Here is a 21,571-nt window from a genome sequence, read left to right on the forward strand (position 1 = left end):
CCCCGTGCCACTGCTTGTACTCACTCCTGTTTAACAAACTGTACACAGCTACCCTCAGCTCCTTCCCAGGGTACTGCTTCATACTCCTGGCAGGGATGCTTCTCGTTCCCATCATACTGCTGCAGTAAGTACTGGACGAAGCGTTTAGTGTGAGCTAATTGTTTCTTTCGTGTCTTTTTCTTATTTTGAAACGGTGCTTTAAGTACTTCGCTTCTCGGTTCCATCATACTGCTGCATTAAGTACTAATTGTTTCTTTCGTATTTTCTTATTATTATTTTGAAACGTTGCTTTAAGTTTTTCCTTATGTGCGGTTCTACTTGCTGTTTTGTGATTTCCATAATAATAATAATGATGATGATGATAATAATAACAATTAGGCTCGCCCATCAGGCGTCGCCAAAAATGATAATGGTAATGATAATGATTACAATAATGATAAAAAAATCTTTATTGTAAATTCATGCCCGAGGGATAATTCCAGACAAAGACAAGTAGTAGAAGACATAATTGTATACTTAGAAGAGAAGGAAAATCAGATCTATAGATAAATCAAAAGAGAAATAACGTCTAATCTAAAGCAAATCGAGCAACGACTTTTAGATAAAGCGTGTAGCATTGGTATCATTTTGGCACAAACTTATGAAAAAACATATACAGTACAATCTTCAACAAAAAACAACTAATATGCAAAAAATGCAGCCCGGAAAGTAGCACTATAGACATGACCAAAGTGTCCATATTTTGTTCCTTGTATGTCCCAATTTGGGATAAGCTTAGGACGTGTTGTATTTCAATCCTTAAACACTGCCAATAGAACAATGTGAGGAAATATTAACTATTTTATCTGATAGATGGATGGAAGACACACGTGAGGAAATGTGTCAACTTGTGCCACATAAGAAACCCAACAATCCAGAGGAAACCCAACCACTGCTAACAGCCAAGTCTGATGGTTCACGTTCATGTCCCAACGTTAAAAATCAAACTCAGAAAAATTGCTGATGTGCTCATAATGTATTTGCTGATGTATAAAATGTATCTGTCAGATCAAAGTCAAGTAATGACTTGTCTCATCGTCAATAAAGTCAAAGCAGGACAGCAATTTAACACTGGATTGCACCAAGGATTCTTGTTGCATTTGAAATGGAATTTTCTCTGTAACTTGAAACTCATGGATATTTACTGATTTAGAAAATGTATCTGTCATAAACAAGGCAACCTGAATAGCATCAAGGATTCTTGTTGAATTTGAAATGAAATTTTTTCTTTGACTTGAAAATTCAACCTAGATACTTAGTGCTGTTGTAGAAAATATATCTGTCATTAACAGGACAACAACCTAACATGAATAGCATCGATGATTCTTGCTGCATTTGAAATGGACTTTTCTCTGTGATTTAAAACTCAACCAACATATTTAGTGATTTAGAAAATATATCTGTCATAAACAGGACAGCAGCTTAACACTGAATTGTATCAAAATTCTTGTTACAAATGGACTTTCCTCTGTGACTTGAAACTCAACCTGGATATCTAAAGATTTATGAAATATGTTTGTCATAAACAGCACAGCAACTTAACACTGGAGTGTACGAAGGCTTCTTGTTGTATTTGAAATGGACTATTCTCTATGCCATGAAAACTCGGTACCTGATATAAACTATTCTACTGGGCAGGGTATGGGTAGGGTGTTTCTATCATACGTCTAGCTTTGTAGCTACCTCATATAATTTATCATATATAGCTAAATTTACATGTAAAGTATAACACAGATTCATTAAATGTATAGAGTATGTTTCCCCAAGATTTATTTCCATCATCCAAGATATGTATGTGATAATTTATTGATTGTTCTAATTAAAAACTAAAAGGAGGGACTCCACAAATATAAACGTGATTCGTAACAATTTGCCCCAAAATCGGGAATTTAAAAAGTAGAATCCTGTAATTCTATGAACATGTAGCCTGATTTTTAATCACCTTGACATCTAAAAGCATTAGTTAGCAATCAAAACTTGATCAGTAACTAGCCTAATATCTAACATGCATATGCTAGAAATCACAATGATTACATGCTAACATCTTATCCATGACCCTAAGCTTGTTCGTACCGTAGATTTGAGCGATTAATATTCTTGCGCTGTATATCTCTGGACCCTTTATATGCTTCGGATATAACAGTTACGATTATTTGTTCGATCGAATATTTTTCTTCTCGCAAACCAGACTGTAAAATGTCCATGTTCACTAAATGATGCAAATAGCAATTACTGTAATTGTGTAATAGTTGTTGCCATACATTGTATCATGTACAATTGTCGTGCAATAAAGTTGTTTTGGAAGCGGCAGACGTAAAGTAATTACTAGTTTGCGTATCTTATAATTACTTGGGTGTCTAACCATCATCGACGTACCGTAGATATTGTATAATATTTCTACTCGCGCCCAGGCTATACAATGCTTATATAATTTTTTCTATCACAGACCAGAATTTGGAAAGTACCATATAGTACTATTGTACACTGGTATATGATATTTGTTTGGCAGTTCTAAGCAACCTAAGCAATTTTAGAGTGTGTTAAAAGTGGAAATGTTCTGGATGCGGCAATATGTATGAAATTGATACCAACGGCACTATATTCCCACATTAACATCATTATTTCATACTCTGAGCGGTTAAAAACGGCGCATTTATAACAAGCCACGCTATGATTCCCTAAATATTGTAACCCACAAAAATTAGACTTCACGGCGTCCTCGCGCCAGTGCGGCATCGAATATTTGCTCCTTGAATGTTGGTATGGAATGGAATAGAGTTGCTTCATCTTATTACGTAAAAAAGTACCCTCAATTTGAATTTGATAATGATGAACTTTACTGCACGACATTTGTACATGGTACAATGTATGGCAACGACTATTACACAAAGTACAAAAAAAGGTGTATACAATAAGGCTTAACATCCTAATTAACATAACAAGAAAGGCTAACACAAGTCTTTGATATAGTGTTACAATCGAGTTGGGCTAATCATGAGTTTCATTATTCTTTTTGATAGCAAAGATAATTGTTCTACAACCCTGGCTCGGGCTAATATTGCTTAGGTTGCCTTTAATCGTCCATGTTGTGGACGATCCAGTCCACGTATGTAGACACCCGAGTGCTCACCCCCGGATAGCCCGGACTCGCACAGCCTATACCCCAGCTGACCAGCCCGACTACGTAAGCAGGCCCTTCGGACGGGAAAAGCACCACGGGACCGCCGCTGTCTCCCTGGCACGTGTCCACTCCGCCAGCTGCGTACCCTGTGCAAATCATGCTCTTAGCAATAATCCAGTTGGTTACGTAACTCGCATAACACTCAGCGGCAGTTAATACTGGCACCTCGGCTTGTAGCAGGACGGGTGACGGGGCCCCACCTTCCGAGGTATGACCCCACCCGGCTACGGTGACGACCTTCCCTTCCGGTTTAAAGTCCCGTTTGGGGAGGCAGATCGGCTGGACATAATCATTCAGAGATACAGGAGACTCCAGCTTCACGAGGGCTATGTTGTTATCAAGTGTGACGTCGCTGTAGTCGGGATGAACAATGATTTGTTTGACTTCCACAGTCTCTTTCCACTCCGGGCTGTTGTTCACATCGTGCTCTCCAACCACCACTAAAAATGTTGGATCACCAATACATTGCGCGACGGTGACAACCCAGTTTTCACTTAACAAAGCCCCGCCACAAAACGGACGTACCGCGTGTACATTCAATAAACCGACTTGCCAAGGGTAGCTGCCAGGTGCTGCGATATTCCCTCCTACGATCTTGTTCCCTTTGGTCGGGCGGGTCCAAGGTGTTCTGGGAACGGCGGGGATGCCACACCTGGAGTCGTTGGACATATGTCCAACGACTACAGGTGTGGTAACAACGACTACAGGTGTGGTAACAACGATTACAGGTGTGGTAACGCTACCCTGCAAGTCGTTGGACGTCTTGTAGGTGCCGATGAACCCACGGAATCGTCGTCTGTAGTTACTCTTAAAAAACACCCTTATCTTGCTGGTTTTTGAGGTGAAGACGCGATCAGAGCCGATTTCCCTTCCACAGAACGGGCGTTCGATCAGGGTGTCCCCATCGTAAAGCTTCATCCAGTCCAAACAATAACGTCTCATCCGTGACTCCAAGCGGAAGGTGGGGAACTGCAGGGTGATTTTCCCCCCAGGGGAAGCTCTGATCTCGTACACACAGCGGCGTCGGTTTGGGTATTTATCGGGCCAGCCTGGGGACGTGATAGTCCCCTCTTGTTCCGTGTAAACACCTCCGCAGTCGGCGTTCTTCTTGCCTTTGGATGTCGAAGCAGTGCTCAAAATGAGCCCACAGAACAGAGGCAGACACACGACACGAACCGGATGAAACATGGTGGACGAAAAATGCGAGACTTGCAAGAAAACGTCCAGAAGGTTTTGAAGTTGAAGAATCTTTGCAGGGCTGTGTCGAGACGCTTGAACCTGTCGGACAAGTTTTGACGTCATGGCTGTCAGTTGGTGAGGGCGAAGGTCATCTTCAAGACAGCAGAACACAGTTTTTGCCTTTGGGGATTTCTACGGTTAAAGCCGGGACATTCCACTTCACACGGGAGTGTCATTTTCCGATAGATATTAATTTTAGGAAGTAATATTAATAATAAATGCATACTACTTCACATTATACGATAAAATACCTAGTTGCTCCACGTGCCTCAAAAACATTCAGTCTTCTACTAAACTCCCCAAGTACCCTCTAATTGAATTAATCCTATGGCTGAATACAATCATTATGCAAAACTTTTAGGTAAGGTTACAAAATTAATTTCAGGATCGCTAAGGAATCTCGTCTTGTTATGTGTTCTTGGCTATCTTATGAGCCATCTGCCTTCTCGGTGTGCCTATACCCCCGTCACATGTATCGAAAATCGATCGGACGACGAGTCTGCGAGCTCTAAATTACGAGGAGGCATGACCCTGATGCAAACGAAGAAGTGGCAGAGTTCCCCCCTTCCCGTCAGGGTCATGCCTCCTCATAATTCAGAGCTCGCAGACTCGTCGTCAGATCGATTTTCGATACATGTGACGGGTGTATTAGCGATCCTCATTTGTTCCGAAAATATGCACGATAAGCAAAATGTCCATGCGTATATGGAATGCATGGATAGGGTCTGCATGTGTTTAGTGAGTGTCATATTGTTTTACAAAACACACATCGCGCATTGTGAATTCCACAAAATTCGGCTGACAATGTATTCATTGACACATTATTCATTGACACATTATCTATTGGAAAACACCGCCCCCTTCTGGAGTGGAATGCCCATTTAGGGATCACAACTTTTCCCTTATTCAACCTCCTTGTTGGCACAAGGTGACTATCTTCGACGTGGGAAAAAAATACAGAAATGGTGCACTAGAGAAAACGACAAACGAATGAATATCCTAAAGCAAAAATTTAATCTGTATGCGTTTCGCCTTCTCTTTGAAACAGCGCTCTGTGGAGGTCAACTGAACTGCAGCCGGCTTACTACGAGAGGGAGTGGCACAAGACAGTGCATATTATAAATACGAACAGGGAAACCTTCGCAATCCAAATTATACAGTCTCAATGTCGAAATTTTCTTATACCCCACGCAGTACAGTTAGCACATGGTTTCGTTTCACACAAAAAAAACACAATAAAAACAGACTAAAAACATTCATGTAAACGTTTTTTGATGAAAAAATACCAGGTAGTTAAATATTCTAAGGGATAGATTATAAGCGGTTTCTTTAATGCAAGTTGGGTTTGTGTCAAAATGATCTCACAGGCTGTGTCCAGATCTGGTCTGTGGGAGACAATCAGATCATCCCTGTTTGCCTGAAATACACCACCTCCTGGGCCAGTTTGTCTGTCTTTACGGTGTACTATGTAGCTGTCAGGGAATGTTTCGCTGCCTGATATGTTTTCATTGAGCCATGCCTCTGTGCCCGCTAATATGTCTGGTTTATAAGTGTCAATCAAAGTTGCCAATTCAGTAGTTTTGTTTCGAACTTATTATCCCTTAGAATTTTTAACTACCTGGTATTTTTTTTATCAAAAAACGTTTACATGAATGTTCATCAATAGAACAAGGCATAGAAAGAGCAGCCCTCAGATGACTGGGGCTTAAGGTGAAAATGGATGAGGGAAGAGTTACCAAGATAGCTTCCATGTACATACCGGGAGTCACACGGACATTGGGTAGGCCCAGAAAGAGATGGGGAGGACAAAAAACAAGAGATACAAGTACACCTTGGGCATACTACAGGGATCCAAGCCAAGTATGGTCTTGTACATACATACAAACATACAAACGAAAAACGCCAGGTACACCATTTTCGAACTTGACTTTCCTTTTGTGACCCCTACCTATCCACCAAATATCATTAATATCCATCAACAACATCTTGAGTTATGTTGTCTACAGCCAAACGCACTTACGTACAAAGGTCCCTGAAGACCAGTGGGAAAACGCCAGGTACACCATTTTCGAACTTGACCTTTCTATTTGTGACCCCTACCTATCCACCAAATATCATTAATATCCATCAACAACATCTTGAGTTATGTTGTTCACAGCCAAACGCTCTTACGTACAAAGCTCCCTGAAGACCAGTGGGAAAACGCCAGGTACACCATTTTCGAACTTGACCTTTCTATTTGTGACCCCTACCTATCCAGCAAAAATCATTAATATCCATCAACAACATCTTGAGTTATGTTGTTCAGAGCCAAACGCACTTACGTACAAAGCTCCCTGGAGACCAGTAGGAAAACGCCGGGTACACCATTTTCAAACTTGACCTTTCTTTCCACAACAGCTACACACCTACCAAATATCACGAAGATCCATTCACAACTTTCTGACTTATATGCTATTGACCTACATATACACCCCAAAAGATCCTGGCTAAACCGTTTCCATTAAACCTTCTGCCATTCTGAATAAAGAGACTCTTTTTACACAACCATTGCTGTATTCGTGTGAGTCCCTTTATTCAGTGACGTACCAATCTGATGAAACTATTCACGGACTTCTGCCATTCTGGCGAAGGCAATAATACGTACAGTGATAATTGTCTATTCACTCTCTGTGTAGTACTAGGTACTTGGGAATAAAAGAGACCAGAGAAATTTAATATAGCATGACATTTATCCACAGGATTGCCGCCGAGGCGTAAGCTGTCTTGAAGTCTGATGATTTGCATACGTGATAGCCATATTACTTGGTATTATCCAATACCACCACACCGTGTGACTACCGAGGCCGCATACCTCCTAATGACGCCGCAAATCAATTGCACCTGGAAGATTCTGGAATAGTCATAAACTAAAAGCAAATTGTGCCAGCAAAGCCATTCTGCAGAGTCTCTTACTGGCTGAGGACTACGCACGTTGGCTGTCAACATGCAGGCAAATTGTCCTTGAAAGGTATCTGCCTCATATTTATTTGCATCATTATGGTTGCAATATTCCTCTACTTCAAAACAGGAATCATTGTTTACTTGGGATTATCCTACCCGTCTTCTCTAGTAAAGACTTACAACTAGGGCTGGGTACCGGTACGTTGTACCGGTACAAAACCGGTTTTTCTTATTGGACCGGTCCGGAAAACCGGACTTGAACAAATTCGGTGGACCGGATGTTGGACTTATTAGAAAATGAACAGATTACATGATCAGGCATTCACACGTTTTGGGACTTACCGGTCGATAAATAGCAACAGTGAAGTAGAGTAGAGTTTACAGTCACTTCTGACAAGTTTTACAATCAATCATACATAGGCAGTTAGTCTTGCAGGATTTCAAAACGCCAGTGGGAGTAAATACTACACCAAACATATTACTTTGTAGCGAAATGGACCATTGCTTTTAGTATCGTCCATTCACATGCTTTCACATACTGAATTAGGTTCAGGTCCAGACCTGGACTTGATCCTCTGGACCTGAACCGCACGTGGACTGGGATTTTCTGTACCGGTACCCACCCCTACATACGACGTCATGGTAGATTCTGTTTCCGTCTCTGATTTGCACTCAGTACTGACGAAAAAGTGTCATGTACGACAGGTTATGACTGCTGTAGTGGAAATCTGTGGCCCATGGGGTATAGAAACGGACATAGGCACCGCTCACTACACGCTAAGACTTGGTACTTGTTCTGCAATGTTAGATGTGGGTTGTTTCATGTCATACTTTACAATGTTATGTACCGCCGGGCTCTTCGAGATCGGCTGAGGAGCGAATTTTTTTTCAGGATGGATCATTTTTGAGGATTAAACTGTTGTATAGGAAATACCGTTGACCTCACACATCAGATAGACATGACGATAATACTGTCACACCAAAGACTTGGCTGTAGAACTGACATGGCTGTCGTAACGTCTTCAGTATGGGGCTAAGCCGTATGCACTAGGGGTGGGTACTGGTACGGTGTACCGGTACAAACCGTTTTTTCTCATTGGACCGGTCCAGAAAAACCGGACCTGAAAAAATTTAGTGGACCGGATGTTGGACCGGTTGGAAAATGAACTGATTATATGATCAGGCATTCACACGTTTTCGGGGTTATCGGTCGAGGCAAATAAGAGCGAAGCAGAGTAGAATTTTACCAACTTTTACAGTCAATCATACAGAGGTAGTTAGCCTTGTAGGATTTTTAAAACGCCAGTGGGAGTGGAATACTACACAATACAGATTTCTTTGTAGCAAAATGGACCATTGTTTTGAGTATCGTCCATTCACAAGTTTTCACATACTGAATCAGGTCCAGGTTCAGGTCCGGACCTGGACCTGATCCTCTGGACCTGAACCAGACCTGGACCTGAATCTTCTGGACCTGAACCGGACCTGGACCTGAATTTTCTGTACCGGTGCCCACCTCTAGCATGCACTGAACATTCCAGACCTCAATTTTCATACCAAATTTAAAAAAAAAGCTTGTTTAAACTTCTCGTGCCAATTCACCCCTTGACTCGATGACCCAACGACATAACGAATGATCACCACCAAACCAGTAACAAGGACTGTTGCTCAGATGCGCAAAGCATCAAATGTCACTATATTTTGAAAGCGGTTGAGCCCCAATACCCCTCTAAACACAATTTGTTCACTTGAAAAAAGCACCAGACTAATCAAGACAACATCACTGTGTAAATTTTTTCGAACATGATCCAGGTCCATAACAAACTCATACATGGCGTAAGGCTATTTACATTATTTTTTAAATGGAGTTGGGCATCAGAAAACCCCTCCAAACAAACCCCCCACAATTTATCAACTCAAAAGTTCAAACTTAAATGTATCACACTGATTAGGATAAGAAGGCTGTGCAATTGCAAAACATGTTTCGAAACATGAAGCCGGTATCTAATCTTCCCCGTTTCATAATATGCAAGTCTCTTGCTTTAGGATGATGTTTTACCGGTAAAGACATAAAATTGCTAGGCAATTTCATTGTAGAATTTTTTTTAATAAGCCGTTACGCTGAGATTCTCTCATCAATGGAACAAGTACATGTGATGTGAGTTCATCGGATGTATTGTTCTTTTCACCGTCTCTTTATCATTGAATATGGCCCGAAGTATTTGATTGTTTCATGATGGAGTCGTGTTTTATTTATTCTATATTGTATTGTATATTATATTTCACTGCGCCTTCCCAACGACTGAAACAACAGATTGATAAAGGCCAAAGTAAAAATAGAACCTGATATAACTTTTCTAAGGATTAGACCCTTGCTGTACAGTACATACCGTTTAACTCACACATTCGGTAGACGTTGCAACAATGCTGTTACACCAAATGCTTTACTGAATCCAGCTGTGGCATTACTTTCGTTGAGTTTGCAGTAAGCAGGGATGGCGTAATCGGCAGCGCGTTCGGCTCAGGCCAAGAAGTCCTGATTTCGAATCCCGCTGTGCCACCGATCTTGCACTTTACACGACTTTCCTCACTTAACTCAGGTGTAAATGAGTATCTAGCTGCGGCTAGTGGAAGTGACAGGCCTTTGTGGCCATGTGGCTGAGACAGGCCTCAGGGGCATTTTCGGGCATGGCGCACCCGCTTACATGTCAACATGAGTCAGGGGTAGGAGGAACCTCTTGCATTCTTGGTTGGAAGTCACCGGCAAAATGCCTGTCTGCCTGCTCATCTGTCGAATCGACAGGAGAATCCATTAAAAAGCAGGGATGTCAACTGCATGCATGTGTTCTGGACATTCCAAGACCTCAACCTTATACCGAATTCCAGTTAAAGTTTGTTTAAACTTCCAACATCAATGCATCCACTGATGACCCACTGACCTAAAAATGATCACCACTCATTCAGCACCAAGTCCATGTTCTTGGATTTTTTCATCAGATGTCTCTATGTGTTTTTGAAGGGATTGAACATCTTAACAAAACAAAAACAACAATTAGTTGACTTGAAAGTTGATCTGCGCTGGTAGAAGTCATCTTGAAATAATGCTGAACTGTAGTTTCTAAGACATGGGACTTACGAAAATTTTCGACTGTCAAACGCCGGTCTTTGTCAAGGGATGAGAAAGCAACTGCTTTTTCAATGTCGTCACAGAAGCAGTGGGATTGCTCATTCCTTGACAAATTAAAGATCAGAATTGGGCAAACGAAAGTCCATCTTTGTGTTGGGAATTAAAGACTTATTCTTTGTGCCGAATTCTTGCTTGCAAAACAATTGATTCCGTCATCTTTCAGACATGGAGGCAGGTGATCCAATGCAGTGGCCAGAAAGGCAGTACGATGAAGATGTCCCACCGCCTTTGCCGCCAAAAAAGTCTCGCCGTCCTAATATGGGAGCCAAGGCGAAGGAACACGTAGATGTAAGGAGTGAAGACTTGGGTAGAAAGTACGAAGACGTGGATCCGGCTGGTTACGGTATCTTTGATGACTCCAAACAAGCGTGCCGGAAGAAAGCAGCCGTGGATGCAGAGTCAGGTGGTATAGATGTGATATCAAACTCTCGTTTGAAACGTGCAATTCCCGATCTACCCCATGCATGCAAACTTAACAAAGCAGATCACGTGGTGGTGTGTCCAGAACAGAAGGGCGAATCATGCTCGGACTCGGACTACAGACCAGAGAACAGAGATGGACATGCAGCTGGAGGTATGTCCACTTTCATTGAAATCGTAGATTACGTAGCGCAGCGGCAGCGTGTTTGCCTCGAGACCGAGAGGTCTCCAGTTCGGCTGCGTGTCACCGATCTTGTGCCCTTGGGAAAGGCACTTTGAACGACCTCCCTCACCACACTCAGGTGAAAATGAGTACCTAGCTTCGGCTAGGGCCGTCCCTCGGATAGGACGTTAAATGGAGGCCCCGTGTTTGGGGAGAGCCACACCCAACGCACGTACATGTAAAAGAACCCACCGCACTTAAAGACCAACCCCTTACTATAAAACCACCCAATAAATTCGGCTAACATAAACTACCAGAGCTCAGTCTTCTGTTGGCTGTGGTGGAGTTCACATCGGGGAAGGCTGGCTGAGACCCCTGACCAACACAAGTTTATTTTCAATTCAATTTTGATATTAGGATACTGCATAAGGTATTGAAGTATGATTATACATAAAGCTTTACCTAACCCAGAAAATAAAGCAATGAAGATGCTGGCTTGTCTTACTCTGGTACTCTGAGACATAACTGACAGTTACAATTGTACAGTCTACATAGCCCCTGTTGGTACACTTACAAATAGACACCACATTATTAGCCATATTTAACACATAAATATCAGAGCTAATTCAGTTATAAGGAAGATTTTCAAGTTGCAATTATGTGTTGTAGATACAAAAAGACACTTTGATACAAAGTTGGCAAAGCAGAGTTGAAAGTTTCAATTTGAACACAAGGTTGGTTTCCCAATATTTGAAAGTCACTGTTATTAGGACCTCGATTTTGTAACTTTGTTACAACTATCTGGATCATTCTGCAGGGTTTGATAGTGTTTCCTTGAAAACCAGTAGAGAAAAATATTTGAATTTCTGACCAGTATTTTATGCTAATCTGTCCCTGCCTTTGTTTCCAGTGTGTAGACAGTCTGGGATGTTTATTAGTTTATGTATTTATAGGGGTCAATTCACCACTCTAGCTGCTGGGATGGTCACAGTAGGGAGTACTTCCTTAGTGCGTTGCCCAGGGCACACCTGCCTGGTCTTTAATGAAAAGAGTAGGGGACCTTCCCGGTGTGAGTGGATCAAACCATTCCGGCCAAAAATGGGATAGGGAATTTCCCGAGCAGCCTCGTAACCCCTGCTTCGCCTATTGAGTCAGTGAAGTCAAGCTTGCCTAAGCTTGATGTTTCTGACCTAGGGAGAAGAGATGCTCCTACAGTTATCGCTATGGGCCGCTCTTCATCTTCATGATGGTAACATCAGGCCCTACGAACCTGATTTAAAAAAATGCAAATATACCCCATAGGTTTATTGTTACAACACCAAACAATCAACATTCAAGCAAAATGTTACAATTTTAAAACAACACCGTTTTCTGTCGTCAGTCATTCAAATGTCAGTCATTCAAATGATGACTGACGACAGTTGTCTTTCATTTATCATTTACATACGCCATAAATGACTTGTATGACATCATAGTATTGGTTCAAAGTATAGGTGGGCGTTTATTCACCGTGTTCAATATGGCTTGAAACAATTACGCTATGTATTTTGTTGAAATTAGTCTCATACTGTTTTTGTTTTCGAGCATTCATCGATATGGGGTTCTTGACCTTTTTAATTCAAGCCTTAGAAATATTTACTGAAACAAACCTTTGCCATTTGCATCTGGCATGGTAGATTTGTCTTATCATGTTTCGGTGACGTTTATGGATTTGTTTGTTTATTATTAGTTTGTAAACAGCATAACTCGAGAAGTTGATTTGTGAATGGATGTTTTTGACGATCAGTATGATGAAGAACAAGTGTAATAATGGTCCCCTAGAGGTCCCCTTTCTATAGTACTGCAACCTTGTCCCCCCAACAACCTGGAGGTCAAGGGACTAGGTACTTTTAGTAGGTAGGTAGGCAGGTAGGCAACAGGACCCCCTAAGTTTGTTCGCGATAGTCTGACCCTTTCTCTAGTTGTGTAAGAAATGACCAAAACAGGGACTTTCGGCTTGTTTCGTTCCTACAATAGGGTCGGAAAAAGCGGGTCAAAAGTATGAAGATGTGGATCTAGAGTTCGGCGGTGTAAATGTGATGTTAAACTCTGGTTTGAAACGTGCGGTGCCCGAGGTGCCACCTCCTCGCAAAATCTTCATGGAAGACCACACGGTGGTGTATCCAGAGCAGAACGACGGGTCGTACTCAGATCCGTACTACAAACCAGAGGACAGAGCTGGTCAGGAATCTGGAGGTATGTCCACTTTTAATGAAAATGCAACCCCGCCGTTTTATTTTTGCGATTCAAGCATAAGATGTTGAAACAGCAGCGTTGTCATCGGTAATTTAAATGATGTCCTCACAGTCATAATTTGGTGTTTACTTTATCGGTTTCATGCACCATAAATGGCATCAAATCCTTCTAAGAGCCTTGGCTTGTATGGCTTGTATGTTACCATAGTTTTGGTTCAAAGTATATATTCATTTACCGTGTGCATTATGGCTTCAAACAATGACGCTATGTATTTTGTTGAAATTAGTCTCATACTGTTAGTCTGTGACCAGAACCTCTGGTCGACAGACTTTTAGTTTTGTCAGGTTTTCGCGCGTTCGCAGCTGTATCTATATGTTCCCATTGTCTGAATTCTATGTGGTTTGGCAGGTCCTCTGTACTGAGATTGACGATGATGCACGTGATTTTTTTTTTGCGGCAGGTGGTTTTATTATGGATGTTAAAAAAATAGCACCCCTACAATTTGTTCTTCTTGCGGTGTTTTGGTCCAGATCCTCTGCATGTGGGTTATGATGTAATCTGATATTGTCAAGCAGATGCGTGGTTTTATCTGATCGTAAAAGTTATTCGCGTTCGCATCTGTATTTGCATGTTCCCGTTGTCCCATACCTACGTTGTTTGGCAGGGCCTCTGCACTGAGGTTGACGATGATGCACGTTGTTTTTTTTTTTTGCGGCAGTTGGTTTTATTACGGATGTTATAAAAATAACACCCCTACAAAATGTTCATCTTCTGGTGTATTAGTCCAGATCCCCTGTATATGGGTCATGCTGTAATTGAGATATTGCAAGCAGATGCGTGATGTTCTCTGGTCGTCAATGTAACGCGCGTTCGCATTTATATCTGCATGTTCCCGTTGTTGCATACGTTTGTGGTTTGGCAGGTTCTCTGCACATAATTGGACGATGATGCAAGGTGTTTTATTTTTAGGGCAGCTGTTTTTATTATGTATGTAATAATTTCAGAAATCACCCCTGCAAATTGTACGTTTCACAGTGTATTGGCCCATGTCTGCATATGGTGCCCGTTGCGGTAAATGGGTATAGTCAAGCAGATGCGCGATATGTGCATCAATTTTACGCGCCTTTGCTTTCTACCTCTCATTCAACAAGTTTATCCGTCCTACTTTATGTACCAGCATCATGGACCCCGAGATTCACCCATTAACACTGTGCCATGCTACCTTATGGCTTCACACTAGTTAAAAACTTATCGCACAGTTCATCATCAACAGCTGTGTGTTATCGTATGTGGGACATGGGAACCGACATCTAATGTTCCACTAATGACCCTGTCAATCAAATGCCTGTCGCCATTTGCAATGAAGCGTGTAAGAATTCTCGTCCCAAATGAAGTTTAGCCATATTATATTCCCGGACATCGACTAAGAAACATCAAGGTCCTATTCCGTGCTTCATACCTATTGTGTCCAGAACATGTTAACAGAAACATGTTAATACTTGGTGCGTTTGTCAGTCTGTCTGTCGGTCTTGTAGGTGTGTCTGTGTGTGAATGTGCCTGTGTATTAGACCATCCGGTTACTTATCGTCACCATATCTTTTAGACTTTGGCCACATGTTATCTCACAATCCATACCTGTTTAGTAAGATTCACATGACACAGAAATATTAAGCAACTTTAGATACAACGATATATCTAACACCATGAAAAGAATCATATAGGATATAAGCACAACGTCACACACCAAAGAAGACAAAACAACCAACATATACCAGACCGACGTCACAGACTATGTTACCTACGGTCACTTGTTTACGTTTTCGAGCGTTCATCGACGTGTCATTCTCGACGTTTTACACTTTAAAATCCTAGAAATATTTACCAAAACATAAGTTTGCATTTTTTAAATCTACAACACAGGTTTTTTTTATAAGTTTTCTTCTTCTTCTTCTATCACATTTTAAATCTTCATTCAAAACTCAAGAACGAGGTGTATATTATGGACATGCGTTGAGCAAGTCCGGTACTCTGGACCAAAGCAAAGCTGATTTGTAAACAATCTCCAAGTTTTGAATACATTCTACCTGCACACTAGCGCCACATTGGTACTCTAAAGATGTCAATGTACGTCCGATAAGGTAGACTTGTCTTATCACATACGCCAAGAAGGACGATTTTGGTCGACATTCGGGGGTTTGCTTTTAAACTCCATAACTCGAGAAATTGATTTGAGAAATACAGGTTTATGACGTTCAATATTATAAAGAACAGATTAAATGATGGTACCCCAGAGGCTTAAATAGTACTGCAACAGACCCCTAAGTTTGTTCCCGATAGTCTGGTCCTTTCTCTAGTTATGTTAGAAATTACCAAAACAGTGACTTTCGGCTTGTTTCGTTCCTACAAAAGGGCTGGAAAAAGCGAATCAAAAGTATGAAGATCAGGATCTAGAGTTCGGCGGTGTAAATGTGATGTTAAAATCTGGTTTGAAACGCGCGGTGCTCGATGTGCCACCTCCTCGCAAAGTCGTCATGGAAGACCACACGGTGGTGTGTCCAGAGCAGAACGACGGGTCGTGCTCAGATCCGTACTACAAACCAGAGGACAGAGCTGGTCAGGAATCTGGAGGTATGTCCACTTTTAATCGATAATAGCCTTTATTGCACATTCATGCCCTATCGGGCTAAGTACAGGCATAATGAAAATGCAACCCCGCCTGTTTTTTTGCGATTCAAGCATAAAATTTTGAAACAGCACCGTTGTCATCGGTAATTTAAATGATGTCCTAACAGTCATAATTTGGAGTTAAAATTGCCTTTACTTTATCGGTTTCATGCACCATAAATGGCATCAAATCCTTCTAAGAGCCTTGGCTTGTATGATATCATAGTGATGGTTCAAAGTGTGGGTGGGCGTTCATGTAACGTGTGCATTATGATTTCAAACAATGACGCTATGTATTTTGTTGAAATTAGTCTCACACTGTTTACGTTTTTGAGCGTTCATCGACATGTGAATCTCTACGTTTTACATTTCAAAAATGCACATTTTAAAAGTGCTAGAAATATTTATCAAAACATAAGTTTGCATTTTTTTAAATCTATAACACAGTTTCTTTGACAAGCTTTCTTCTTCTTCTATCACATTTTAAATCTTCATTCAAGACCCAAGAACGAGATGTATATTATGGAGTGAAATCTGTACTTGCCTGGTTCCGACCGCTGGTCGATGATGTATGTATATTATGGACATGCGGTGAGCTAGTCTGGTACTCTGGACCAAAGGAAAGCTGATTTGTAAACAATCTCCAAGTTTTGAATACATTCTACCTGCACACTAGCGCCACATTGGTACTCTATAGATGTCAATGTATGCTTTTAAACTCCATAACTCGATAAATTGATTTGAGAAATGCAGGTTTATGACGTTCAATATTATAAAGAACAGATTAAATGATGGTACCCCAGAGGCTTAAATAGTACTGTAACAGACCCCCTAAGTTTGTTCCCGATAGTCTGACCCTTTCTCTAGATATGTAAGAAATGACCAAAACAGGGACTTTCGGCTTGTTTCGTTCCTACAGAAGGGTCGGAAAAAGCGGGTCAAAAGTATGAAGATGTGGATCTAGAGTTCGGCGGTGTAAATGTGATGTTAAACTCTGGTTTGAAACGTGCGGTGCCCGAGGTGCCACCTCCTCGCAAAATCGTCATGGAAGACCACACGGTGGTGTATCCAGCGCAGAACGACGAGTCGTGCTCAGATCCGTACTACAAACCAGAGGACAGAGCTGATCAGGAATCTGGAGGTATGTCCACTTTTAATGAAAATGCAACCCCGCCGATATTTTGTTTTGAGATTCAAGCATAAGATGTTGAAACAGCACCGTTGTCATCGGTAATTCAATTGATGTCCTAACAGTCATAATTTGGAGTTAAAATTGTTTTATTTTATCGGTTTCATGCACCATGAATGGTATCAAATCCTTCTAAGAGCCTTGGCTTGTATGATATCATAGTGATGGTTCAAAGTATAGGTGGGCGTTTTATTTATTTACCGTGTGCATTATGGCTTCAAACAATGACGCTATGTATTTTGTTGAAATTAGTCTCACACTGTTTACGTTTTCGACCATTCATCGACATGTGATCGTGATTCTCTACGTTTTACATTTCAAAAGTACTAAAAATATTTACCAAAACGTACGTTCGCATTTGTAAAAATCTATAACACTGTTTCCTTGACAAGTTTTCCTCTTCTTCTATCACATTTTAAATCTTCATTCAAGACCCAAGAACGAGATGTATATTATGGAGTGAAATCTGTACTTGCCTGGTTCCGACCGCTGGTCGATGATGTATGTATATTATGGACATGCGGTGAGCTAGTCTGGTACTCTGGACCAAAGGAAAGCTGATTTGTAAACAATCTCCAAGTTTTGAATACATTCTACCTGCACACCAGCGCCACATTGGTACCCTAAAGATGTCAATGTACATCCGATAAGGTAGACTTGTCTTATCACATACGCCAAGAAGGACGTTTTTGGTCGAATTTCGGGGGTTTGCTTTTAAACTCCATAACTCGATAAATTGATTTGAGAAATGCAGGTTTATGACGTTCAATATTATAAAGAACAGATTAAATGATGGTCCCCCAGAGGCTTAAATAGTACTGCAACAGCCCCCCTAAGTTTGTTCCCGATAGTCTGACCCTTTCTCTAGTTGTGTAAGAAATGACCAAAACAGTGACTTTCGGCTTGTTTCGTTCCTACAGAAGGGTCAGAAAAAGCGGGTCCAAAGTATGAAGTTGTGGATCTAGAGTTCGGCGGTGTAAATGTGATGTTAAACTCTGGTTTGAAACGTGCGGTGCCCGAGGTGCCACCTCCTCGCAAAATCGTCATGGAAGACCACACGGTGGTGTATCCAGCGCAGAACGACGAGTCGTGCTCAGATCCGTACTACAAACCAGAGGACAGAGCTGGTCAGGAATCTGGAGGTATGTCCACTTTCAATGAAAATGCAACCCCGCCGTTATTTTGTTTTGAGATTCAAGCATAAGATGTTGAGACAGCACCGTTGTCATCGGTAATTCAAATGATGTCCTAACAGTCATAATTTGGAGTTAAATTGCTTTTACCTTATCGGCTTCATGCACCATAAATTGTATCAAATCCTTTTAAGAACCTTGGCTTGTGTGTTATCATAATATTGGTTCAAAGTATATGTGGGCGTTCATTTACCGTGTGCATTATGGCTTCAAACAATGACGCTATGTATTTTGTTGAAATATTAGTCTCACGCTACGTTTTCGAGCGTTCATCGACATGTGATTCTCGACGTTTTACACTTTAAAGATCCTAGAAATATTTTCCAAAACATACGTTTGCATTTTTAAAAATCTATAACACAGTTTCTTTGACAAGTTTTCTTCTTCTTCTATCACGTTTTAAATCTTCATTCAAGATTCAAGATCGACATGTATATTATGGACATGCTTTGAGCGAGTCCGGTACTCTGGACCAAAGCAAAGCTGATTTGTAAACAATCTCCAAGTTCTGAATACATTCAACCTGCACACTAGCGCCACATTGGTACTCTATAGATGTCAATGTACATCCGATAAGGTAGACTTGTCTTATCACATACGCCAAGAAGGACGTTTTTGGTCGACATTCGGGGGTTTGCTTTTAAACTCCATAACTCGAGAAATTGATTTGAGAAATGCAGGTTTATGACACGTCAAAAATAGTTACTCAAGCAACTGGATATGGTTTTGAAACGGTCAGACGTTTCGGATAGAATCCACTATCCTTCGTCAGTGACACTGAAGAGATCTGGAAGAAACAGGTCTTTTATACTCTGACTATGAATGAAGACAATTTCAGATGTCCAATAGGAAAGTTTGTAAGACAATTCAGACTGAGGACAATTTGGATTCCAAAGAAAACAAAGCTAAGCCAAAGTCAAGCTGAAGACAATTTGGATTTCAAAGGATAGCAAGGCTAAGACACAGTTAATGCAAATGAGTCAATTAGCTCCTGTTGTTTTAGTTACAGGAGCTAAAAGTTTTGTTGGCGGGGGGGGTGGGGGTGCTATGTCCCAAGTGCCGGAAAGTTCCATACGTAGCCCCCCTTTTCTGTTGTTGAGGGTGGGATTGTATATTCTCTCATATATGGCCTCTCTAACTCCCCGTTCAAACCAGCGGGCTTCACGGTCTAGGATGTCGGTAGATTGGAGGCTGAAGGAATGTCCTTGGTTGTGTTCTAGGTGGTTGAAAATAGCAGAAGAGTTTATGACGTTCAATATTATAAAGAACAGATTAAATTATGGTCCACCAGAGGCTTAAATAGTACTGCAACAGACCCCTAAGTTTGTTCCCGATAGTCTGACCCTTTCTCTAGATATGTAAGAAATTACCAAAACAGTGACTGTCGGCTTGTTTCGTTCCTACAAAAGGGCTGGAAAAAGCGGGTCCAAAGTATGAAGATGTGGATCTAGAATTCGGCGGTGTAAATGTGATGTTAAACTCTGGTTTGAAACGTGCGGTGCCCGAGGTGCCACCTCCTCGCAAAATCGTCATGGAAGACCACACGGTGGTGTATCCAGAGCAGAACGACGGGTCGTACTCAGATCCGTACTACAAACCAGAGGACAGAGCTGGTCAGGAATCTGGAGGTATGTCCACTTTCAATGAAAATGCATTTCATATACCCACGGTTATTTTTTTGCGATTCAAGCAAAAGATGTTGAGAGAGCACCGTTGTCATCGGTAATTCAAATGATGTCCTAACAGTCATAATTTGGAGTCACATTGTCTTAACTTATCGGTTAAAAGCACCATAAATAATGGTATCAAATCTTTCTTAGATGCCTCCTTGGCTTGTATGATATCATAGTATTGGTTCAATGTATAGGTGGGCGTTCATTTACTATGTGCATGATGACTTGAAACAATGACACTTTGTATTTTGTTGAAATAAGTCTCATACTCTTAATGCTTTCGAGTATTCATCGACATGGGATTCTTGACCTTATTGCGTTTTTAAAAGCCCTAGAAATATTTACCAATACGTTTTTTTAATCATAACATCAGATCCATGCAACAATCCAGAGACGACTTGTACAGATGAAAATGAAGAGGAAAAAGGTTTCGGTATTAAATTTGGAGGTTCGTCGGTTCAACTTGACATACATCGACTGAAACTGCTACAATAGTAAAAAAATATCTCTGATGACAATTTCAAGTTTATTCTTTGAAACATTTGCAAATGTTTGAGAACATTTCTGCTCTCTAAATTCTAGAAAGTTGGGGTTCCTAGCCTGGGTACCATCCGGATAGTAGTTCGCTCCTATGTTCTCTTCTGAAACACAAAGAAGCGACTGTATATAGTGTATAATGAATGTCAGAGCGAGAAGCAACTGTATATAGTATATAATGAACGTCGGCACGAACTACTTTCCGGATGGTACCCAGGCTAAACGGTTCCAGAATACGTAAAAAAAATGAAGCCATAATGACACATCTAACAAGTTTTAGGCTCGTCTTGTAAGCTTACTGCTAGGTCACACAAATCAGATGTTTTAGATGGGCATTCAGCAAGAGGATATTATGAAAATAGAAGGAAGGAATTATGTTTCTCTGTATGAACTAAAATTGAGCAAAACAATACAAAAACCTGTTCCTAAGGCCGGCTGAATCTTCATGTTTTGTTTTCCTAATCCGATGATGAACAATAAGCTTACGAGTCCTTATGCTTGATATGTTTTATATTGAACCTAGAAGGTGTCATGGAAATGTTGAAGAATGCAAAATCCAGTACGATGTGCGGCGTCATTTTGGGTTGTGTAATGTTGGTGATTGCATCAGTTGTCATTGCTGTAGCCCTGTCGGCTTACATCCAACCTGGAAGTAAGGTAAGTCAAACAGTTACTCTCTTTGGAGAAACCTTAGGTCGACCTGGCCAATGTATTGCTTTCTATTGGTTCTAATTTCACAGTTTGGTGAGAGGACATTGTAACAACATGCAATATGCCTGTATTTGCTCCAAGAAACTTGCAATACATATTTCCCTCTGACTCTTTTTATGTTGAGTTTTTGAGTTCAGTATTATCTGTCAACCCTCAAGCAACCGACCATTTTTGCAACTAAAGTGGGGTCCAAAATT

General features: G+C 41.0%; 1 protein-coding gene across 1 annotated transcript; it reads right to left on the reverse strand.

The window, feature by feature from the left end:
- Positions 1–2,327: 2,327 nt before the first annotated feature.
- Positions 2,328–4,591, reverse strand: LOC118429162 (trypsin-2-like). The gene has a single exon (XM_035839599.1). It carries the CDS (start codon positions 4,520–4,522, stop codon positions 3,113–3,115), a length of 1,410 nt encoding a protein of 469 aa, XP_035695492.1. The 5' UTR covers positions 4,523–4,591; the 3' UTR covers positions 2,328–3,112.
- Between the last annotated feature and the right edge of the window lie 16,980 nt (positions 4,592–21,571).

Source organism: Branchiostoma floridae, chromosome 1, assembly GCF_000003815.2.
Source record: "Branchiostoma floridae strain S238N-H82 chromosome 1, Bfl_VNyyK, whole genome shotgun sequence".
NCBI lineage: Eukaryota > Metazoa > Chordata > Leptocardii > Amphioxiformes > Branchiostomatidae > Branchiostoma > Branchiostoma floridae.